General features: G+C 36.4%; 2 protein-coding genes and 1 long non-coding RNA gene across 3 annotated transcripts in view; 1 reads left to right on the top strand and 2 right to left on the bottom strand.

The window, feature by feature from the left end:
* The window catches only part of tecpr1a (tectonin beta-propeller repeat containing 1a), an 18,145-nt gene extending 16,319 nt beyond the window's left edge, over positions 1-1,826 (bottom strand). Inside the window, exons 1-2 of the mRNA XM_024284725.2 lie at positions 1,689-1,826; positions 243-484 (exon numbers count right to left, since the gene is read on the bottom strand). Of these exons, the coding sequence (XP_024140493.1) occupies positions 243-467 (225 nt within the window). The 5' untranslated portion in view covers positions 468-484; positions 1,689-1,826. The remainder of the gene's footprint in view (positions 1-242; positions 485-1,688) is intronic.
* Positions 1,615-9,304, top strand: part of LOC112154093 — a 14,387-nt gene continuing 6,697 nt past the window's right edge. Inside the window, exon 1 of the long non-coding RNA XR_002920598.1 lies at positions 1,615-1,754. This is a non-coding gene — a long non-coding RNA (uncharacterized LOC112154093). The remainder of the gene's footprint in view (positions 1,755-9,304) is intronic.
* baiap2l1a (BAR/IMD domain containing adaptor protein 2 like 1a) overlaps positions 2,697-9,304 on the bottom strand; it is a 35,209-nt gene continuing 28,601 nt past the window's right edge. The window contains exons 13-14 of the mRNA XM_024284727.2: positions 5,656-5,696; positions 2,697-5,566 (exon numbers count right to left, since the gene is read on the bottom strand). Of these exons, the coding sequence (XP_024140495.1) occupies positions 5,494-5,566; positions 5,656-5,696 (114 nt within the window). The 3' untranslated portion in view covers positions 2,697-5,493. The remainder of the gene's footprint in view (positions 5,567-5,655; positions 5,697-9,304) is intronic.

The raw sequence follows: 9,304 nt of genomic DNA, 5'->3' as shown, positions 1-9,304 counted from the left end.
TAAAAAGTTAAAAGTCAGTAACACCAAACAACTTTAAAGTGAAATAAATGCAGAGATGTAAAAATATAAACAAGCATTTATATATATACATATATATATATATATTACGCAGAGGAATAATTTGGGCATTGAAATGCTTTAGTTGAAATATTTATGTGGGATTCCTGTAAAGTGAAGAGTTGGTTGGAGGAACTTCAGAAACAGGAACTTAGTGTGCAGATGTATTTATTTTTCAAACACACCTGATTCTCGTACGTCTCCTCTCGGTAACGGACGGGCACGTCGGAGGCAAACACGTTCAGGTAGATGCCGTTGTCACAGCCGAGGCTCCAACAGCACTGCTGAGCCGCCGTCACCCTCTTGAACTCCATGGGAGCGTCCCGCCACAACTCCCACTGCTGTCCCGCCGAGGACAGGCTGTAGATCCGTCCGTGGACGTCCACCGCCCACAGCAGGGAGGCCGGCATGGCTGCACCTGGAAGCCCTGAAAGAGATTTAAACAGCTGAAAATGAAGTATTTGTTCTAAAAATGTCCCTCAATACATAACTAAAACTGGATTTAGTTTAATTTATTAATAATAAGTCAAAAGAACCTGCTTTTATTGTGAAGGCCAAACGTTTTCTAACACCATGGCAACAAAAATGTGATAGAAAACACAAAAATAGACAATTTGAGGAAGTGATTGCAACAGAAAGGATGTATTTTGAGAGAAAGCGAAAACAGTTTTTGCAAACCGTGAAAAAGATTTAGTAGTTTTCTGACATATGAAATATTTGTCTTTATTGCATATAAACAAATTTTTAAAAAATGTTTTTTTTTTTATTTTTTACTTTTTTTTTTAACTCAACAACTGGATTTAAACAATAATAATAATTTTTAATTTAAGAGATTTTTTTGCAAAATGTATCTTTGTGGGTCATTTTTTTCCCAAGGAATATATATATATTTTTTGGTTTGAAAAGACAAGTAGCTCCTTTATATGTAAAAGAGAAAGTATTACAATTTAATTTGTCGTATTTCTTTATTTTGGCGTCTATTTGTAAAATTTCTCCAACTTATAAACATTTAATGTACATGAATGTTTGCGTAAATGAATAAAAAGCTGTTTTAATGTCTCAAAGTAATAATTTTTGGTGTCAAAACATCTTTAGACCACAAGATGAATTTAATAAATTTTCAAAATAAAACTTCTTCTTCAACCAGAGCTGATTTTATTGTCTAAAATTGATCATTATTAGCATTTTTCTCCACTAAACTGAAAACGTCACAGTTTCTGACCTACAATATTTATATTCATTCATAACAAATAACTATATTTATTCAGAAACGGCGCTCTTTTTGGAGCAAATTGTCTCCTGTGTCTTTAAATTAAAAATCCTGGCTACTTCCAAAGGCCTACTCTCCATTTAGAACGTCAAAACCACAAGAACCGCGTTAGGATAATCAGATTTAATCACGCGCGTGGTTCGACACTTCCTTTCAAAGAAGAAAACTTTATTGACAATCGCGTTTGAATAACTTTATTGAGAAAATAAACAACATACATGAAAGCTACACTGCCTCCAACGAGCCTGTGTGTGCATTCAGCACCCCGACCGCCCTCGGTTTGTTTTTGGAACCAGGCTTTAGAGACTTAAGCTGCTAAATCACGCAGAAAATGGAGAGTTTTGTTTTTATTCGCACCAACCTTCAGCTGCTCAGAAAGCGTCTGCTGGACCGGCGCGGCGGGCCCGTCACCGCTCCTCATTCAGAGGTTAGAAACGAACCAACACCTGCCGCGACCATGATGTTTACGTCAGCTGTTGACGTTTACGTTACCATTTCTCTGCTGAACGAAACAGGAAGCGCCGCGCGGTGTCTTCTTTCCTATTGGCTGTTGCCGGGGCAACGGGTGCTGTTTCCTGGACGGCCAGCAGAGGGCGCTGAAAGTCTGTTTTTCTGAATGAAAAAGAGGGCGCTGCAAATTAAATTGTAAAGAAAACTAGAAACGTTCTAAGTTTAAGTATACATTTTTGCATTCAAATGTCTTCCACAAAACTTTTTACTTTTTTTGAATTACAAAACAGCAAAAATGAAAAAATTTGTTGCATTTAAATAAATTTTAAAATAAGAATATTTAAAATTATCCCTAATTACATTTATTCTTTCATAAGACAAATTAAGTGTTATTTATTGTAAAACAAACAAACAAAAAAAACTATTGAACTACTTGTTTGCTTATAAATGATTAAATATAATCTCTGCAGCCTTTTAAACCAATACAAGTATCGTCTAATGAAGTATTGTGATATTTCACTGAATCAATATTTTGTACATCCCTACTAAAGTGGCAAATCTATCCAAAAGAAAGCTAAAATATGATCAGGATTTATATAATTTGTTAGATTTGAACACAAATTTGACTTGATAAATATTTTTACATGGAAATTACAACTTCATATATTCTTATAATTCAATAAATGGAAAAAACATGTTTTTTTTTACTCTTTTTGTGTATTCTATTAATAAGGAAAGCACAGATTTTTTTTTTCTTTCCTTGTAGAAATCCATTAAATTTTTATAGTATCAAGGAACTGTAGGATTAATCCACAAATTTGCAAGACATTTTTCTCAGTTTTTTTTTTCTAATTGATGCTTCAAACTCATATTTGACTATAAAATAAACACAAAATAAATAAAAGATTCATTGGCTGAACAGACTTTATTGTGTTTTATTGAGAAAACAGGACTCGACGGTCAACACAGTGGCTTTGAGGAAAGCATTTAGCAACAGCAACGCCAGCGCGAGGGTTTACATTAGTGATCAACAAGCAGTTTGATTAGTCAGCTGTCATCATGACTCTATATTCATATGGAAAAAGCTTTAAGCCACATTATTCACAAACAGTCGTCTACCTGTAAACCACAATTAATTTGGTTTTTTTTGCACAAAAAACAATGAAAATATGAAAAGTGTAATAATTTTGTCACAATAAAATGTGTCGTTTTTTTTTTTTTTTTACTAAATTTGACCACATATGAGTAAAATCTCAATCACGGTGTCTCTCAGGATGAGTCCAGAGCTTTTTCCATAAAAATGTCCTCTTTATAAATAGTCATTTTATCTACAAGCCTTCCCAACGTACTCTCCCTTCATTTTAACCACCTCTGTACTTCAAAATGTCTCTTAAAATATACAAAAAAGTTATAATAAAAATAGAAATAGTTGTTTTGTATGAAAGGCAGCCCAGGTTCTCTGTCATTTGTCTTACTTCTAAAATCACTTTTTTTACATTCCCCTCATAGCAGACCACAAAACGTATTTTTATTTGCAAATAAATAAGAATCACGACTCAAAAGTTACTCAAATGTTCCACATTTGTATTCGAGCTGGACTTTTATAAACCCGCTAAGCTCATGCGTGGTGTATATGTCAAAGACTGGATCTGAGCTGAATACCTTCACGTGCACGTGAAAATTTGACAATAAAATGATGCACGTGTGCAATGCAAAGTATTTTTTTCTTCCTTTTACTGCAGGAAGTCTTTGGCACTGCTTTATCTTTTCCATGCATCCTTTTAGTGGGGTCCAAAAGTCCAAAAACTTAATTCTGGAATGACTTTTACAGCACAGACTGTCAACAAACTTTTTTCTTGTTTTACTCCAACCTTCTCTCAAGCTGTTTCTGGATAAAATTGAGCAAAACTGTATTTTAAGTGGTAGTGTCAATCCATTAAAAGAGAAGGCCGAATCGTGATTCTTCCCCTCCGGCTTCTCCCTACCCCTCAAGTTGAAGGAGTATTTGAAGGTAAAAGTGTGTCTGAAAGGGTAAAGCGAAGGGACTTTGAGTTCTGTTTCCCTCCGCCGGTAGGTGAGCCGCGTCGCGCTGTGCTGCAGAGGGGAAGCGCTTTTCACGTGGGTTTGCTCTGATGCGCAGAAGTTAACATTTAAATGTAAGTCATGAATTTTCGTTTTAGTATGACCTTTTTAAAGTTAGAAAACCAATGTTTTTATGTATTTCCAAATAGGCACTAACATAGCAACTACGCGCTAACATTGCAACTACTACGCGTTAACGTAGCAGCTACATGCTAACGTAGCAACTTTGTAGCAGCTACGCGCTAATGTAGCAGTTACACGCTAACATAGCAGCTACATGCTAACGTAGCAGCTTTTATAGCAGCTACGCGCTAATGTAGCAGCTACACGCAAACGTAGCAGCTACACGCTAACACAGGAGTTACATGCTAACGTAGCAGCTTCGTAGCAGCTACGCGCTAATGTAGCAGCTACACGCTAATATAGCAACTTTGTAGCAGCTACGCGCTATTGTAGCAGCTACACGCTAACATAGCAGTTACATCCTAACGTAGCAGCTACGTAGGTGCTACGCACTAATGTCGCAACTACACGCTAACGTAGCAACTTTGTAGCAGCTACGCGCTAATGTAACAGCTACATGCTAACATACAAGTTACATGCTAACGTAGCAGCTACATAGCAGCTACGCACTAATGTCGCAACTACACGCTAACGTCGCAGCTACGCAGTAACATAGCAGTTACATGCTAACGTAGCAGCTACGCGCTAACCAGGGGTGTAGTAGAAAATCAATTTGGCTATACATTACCATATTTTCCTAGACCACACTTGTATCAATTTAAAACCTTCACTAGAAAAAAATTAATCAACTGTTTATGAGCATTTTTTATCTTCTTACTTTGTCTTCGACCCCGACCACTAGATGGCAGCACACTGAGCCTCTTTGAGCAGCTCTGCAACGCGACCAAAACAACAAGATCTCGCGAGACCCCGCTTGTGTTAAATGTTCAGTCAGCCTCACGTTTTTTGTTAGCATGAAACATGTACTAAGGTTTCGCTTGGGATGGGTACCGAAAAGTTAAAGAAAATTGTTCTAGTCTTGGGAATATCGCGATATGTGGGACATGTATTGGGTATCATATCGCTAGACTTTTTTCCAATGCAAACCCGTAACGTTACCGTAGCAGCTATGGGCTAACGTAGCAGATGCACGCTAACTAGGGGTGTAGGGGAAATCAATTTGGCTATATTTCATACTTATTTATCTATTTAAAATATTTACAAGACGATATCTAATTAATTATTCATCAGTATTTTTACTTTTGTTTTCCACTTAAACCTCCAACCACTAGTTGGCAGCACACTGACCTTCTTTGAGCAGCACTACACCGCGACCAAAACAACAACTCTTGAATATACACACCCCTAGCGCTAACGTAGCAGCTAATGTGGCTGACCGGCGACTATTGATGACATCGTCAAGTGTGAGTAACGTCCGAATTTAAACTCTATTTTTCCATAACCCTCTGTTCGTAGGGCTAAATGTAGGAGCAGGGAGAAGCCGTAAAGGAAGGAGAAGAATTCTGATTCAGCCTAACACTCATGATGACTTTGAGGAGGTTTTTCAGAGCGTAGCTTAGAGTTTGATCCTCCAAAGACCGAAGACCAGTGAGATCTTCCCCGACTCCTCTTCAGATGGCTGGAGCTGATCTGTCATTGGTGACAGTCGGTCTCAGCTTGACTGTGGCGAATGGATTCCCTTCTCTGCAGGAAGAAAAATGGGAAAAAAAAGTCAAACCTAAGAGCTTATTATCAGAAAAGTGGACTTTTCACAGTCAGGTTACATTTCTTACCCAAAAAAGGAGGGCTTTGCTGATCCATTCATCAGAGAAACCTGTAAAAGTTAGAGAAAATAAATCTTTTATGACAACAAATCCTCCAACAAAATACTGATTCCTGTACATAAAGACGTGCTGCCAGACTCGTTCTGGAAGATTGCTCGCTGACAGTTGAGCCCTTCCCTCCCTGCCTGAACACTGCAGCTGAGCTTCAACATTTTCACTCTAAACCACAAACCTGGTATCTGGAGAATCTAGACAAGCCAGAACCAGACACGCAGCGCTCCCTTTGCTCTACTGAGAACGCTGCTGCTGCTGCAAGGAGCTCGTATGGACGACAAAGTCAAAAACCGGATCTTTAGGCCCTGAAGTGGGGTTTTGTCATTATAAACTAAGAAAAATGATTTATGGAAAGGCTCCTTCATCCTGAAACCTTTCACTTTGCTCGTCAGTAGTTTTATTTATTACATAAAATACAATTTTAACGACAGATATTTTTATATAAAGTGAAACCTTTCATAGGATTTCAGGCAAAAATAGAACAAAACATCTTCTTCCACTAGAGGGCAGACAACGCTAGGACATGAACCAATGTGACCTTAAACCAGAACTTTTTAAGTCCTGAACACATGTGCACACAAAGCATCAACAGATATCAAGCTAAGCAATTTATGATCACATCTAAATCTCAGTAGATTCAACAGTTAAAACGCTTTTAAAAACATTTTTTATAGTTTTATTTCACCTGAGGGTCAGAATACAAACTCCAAGATAAGATGATCATTTTTTCTATTTTAACTGCATATTTTGGTCAAGATAATCACATACATTTGTTTAATAAATGTTTTTCTGTGTGTCATCTTAGAAATATCCAAAACATTTAACATTTGTTTATGATTATTGGCCAGTTGAAAGTAAAATTTTCAACCTAAACTTTGGTTTTCTAATGTTATTTCCACATTTTCCACCGTTGTACAGCTTTCAATCGCATTTTAGGTTCCTTAACTTAATCAAAACGCTGATGTCTGAACTGAAAAAGGGAAAAAAATTGAAGTAAGCAACAAAAGAATGTTAAATTATACAAATGTGTCTGATTTCTATCCATTTAAATAGTATAAAGAGGATGATGGTGACCTTAAAGAAAGAAAACCCAACCTAAAAGTTTAATAACTTTTCTACATTCATGCAGGATACTTTGAGGATGAGAGAAAAAACTCAAAGTTATGTCTGCTTTGGTGAAGTCCTGAGGCAGCAGATACACTGAGGTCAGTGCAGACAAGAGGAGAATTATGGAGGATGATGAAGGAGAGAAGAGGCTTGGTTCTGCTGGTCTACAGGCTGGGCCAATAATTCATCAAACCCACAAAAAAGTTCTGTTTGCATCCTTTGGTCCTTCATATTCCCTACATCATCCATTTTTTTAATAATAAAACAGTTTTTTTTAACAGTGAACCCCTTAACAGTTAATCCTATTAAGCAATAATAAGGATTTGTTAAGGTTGATTTGTTTTGAAGAAATTGTCATAAATGTATAGAACTTAATATATTTTCTCTTTAAAAATGTGAGACACTGGATTTTAAAGTGTCATTAATTAACTAAAAATTAGAAACAACGGCTTAAAAGAGTTTTAGAGTGTACTGGATGTCTTAAATATCCCGTTCAGTGAGAATGAAGTTCATGTTCTGGTACAAAATGAAATAGTGAGTTATTGTTTCATTTCCATTTCAGAGGTATAATCCATCGAAACACCATTACAAAAGTTTTAAGCAGGATTAAAGGAACAATAAATACTATCTTAAATTATTTTTATCTGAAAATAACTCACTGATATTTCATTTATTGATACAAGTGACACTGGTGTTAGTTTGGGAGTTCCGCAGGGTTCACTGCTTGGCCTCATTTCATTTGGCCAAAAGGTCAACTTCTTTGCTGATGATGATCAGTTGTACTTTCCCTTTAAGATAAATTACTTTAAGTAAAGAAAGAAAATACAAGTAAAGAAAGGAACATTTTTTAATATTTTTATTCTATAGGTTCATGTTTTTCTATTAGAGAACTCTATAAAGTTTCTACAATTTAGATGTTGTATTTGAGGCATTTCGATACCTTGATGGATCCTCGGACAGTTTCCTATTTTTTGATAAAAATAAGCAATTCTTTTGATAAAATGTACGGTTACATAATTTTTTGCAAGCCTAAACTCATCTAGAAGAACCTGTTTCCTTTCTTACCATGATTGGCTAGTTTTGGTGAAATTGCTGTGTATCGGTTACATTATCGGTTTCATTAAAGCACAGAGGGAGTATCCCTGCACTGTTTGGAGTGAAAGCATATCTTTACATCTAGATAAGATATAATAAGCCCGACTGAAAGTTAATGTTATGTGAGAACTTCATGTAAGAAGTGATGACCAAAGCTTTCCAGAAAACAACAGCAGCCGTTATTTAAACAGAAACTGGGAGATTTCCTGGTATTTCTTGAATCTCTAGCTAATTTCTGGCTCTGAGACAACGCCTTGAAAACAGATACCTTAATAGGCAGATTCTATAGATGATTGTGGGTTTTAAATTGGTGCAAAGTGACACTTCAGACGTTTGAATGAGTCCACTCTGTGGAAAAAGACTCCCAGCTCTGTTTTGTATCAAAAATACAGTGAAATTAGAGCCTCGAGGAAGTCATAAAATCTTATCGTCAAACCCACGGACGTTTTCTAAAACAAAACTACCAATAAAAAGACATTTAAAGCTGGTCTTCTGCAAACAGAATGCTTCCAAGATGTCTTCTGGAAAAATAACCATTTATGTTTTTTGGGAGGAGAACAGCCCAGTGATAATGCGCGACGTGGTGTTCATTATCAGAAATTAATGGACGAAATTGAGGTGTGCGAAGTGGTTCTGCAAAGTCTGTTCATGGTAAGGCAGTTTATTTGTATAGCGTTTTTCACGTACAAAGACATTTCAAAGTGCTTGGTACATTATCATCTCTGATAATGTACACAACAAAGGGCATTATCCCACTTATACAATGGTCACTTAAAAATGTATGGATTAAATCAATTATTAGTACTTTATGAGTCAGGTGACCAACGACTGGATACCATTCCGGAACTTTCTCTTTTAGCCGACCGTTATCACTTTTTAATGGTCGCCCTGCAGCCAATTAGAATAGAGTATTCGCCGTGGTATAAAAAAGGTTAGTGCGTCTTTTTAGCTGACTAAGTTCTCTGGCTCTGCAGAGGAGGTCATGTGTGAGATTAGAAGTGTCGTGGGTCACAGATCGCTTAGATGTATCTGTAATAAATGAAGAACGCTGCCGACTCCTTCACACAACAGATCATAACTAACAACATGCAGGTCTTTTAGGGACAACTGCTAAGGACATTCTGCTGGATTCCTTGTCTCTCAAGGTAATTAGTTTTCTAATCAACAATTAATATTTTTTTCATTTTCATTGACAGGAACTATATTTCAAACATTAGCACCAAAACCTGTAGAAAATAACTGTCAGAATAAACCTTTTCTTAGTTTTTTGAACAGTAAAATCCAAAAGAAACTCTTCTTTTTGTGCTACTTTATCGTTTATTGTCTGTTTACTGTAAACGTATTCACTTTCATTTGGTACAAACTCCATTATGACATCCCAAGAAACTTCTGCCTTTTTTTT

Source organism: Oryzias melastigma, linkage group LG19 (assembly GCF_002922805.2).
Source record: "Oryzias melastigma strain HK-1 linkage group LG19, ASM292280v2, whole genome shotgun sequence".
NCBI classification, from domain to species: domain Eukaryota; kingdom Metazoa; phylum Chordata; class Actinopteri; order Beloniformes; family Adrianichthyidae; genus Oryzias; species Oryzias melastigma.
Note: the sequence above shows the minus strand (reverse complement) of the source record. Positions and strands in the feature narration are given on the sequence as shown.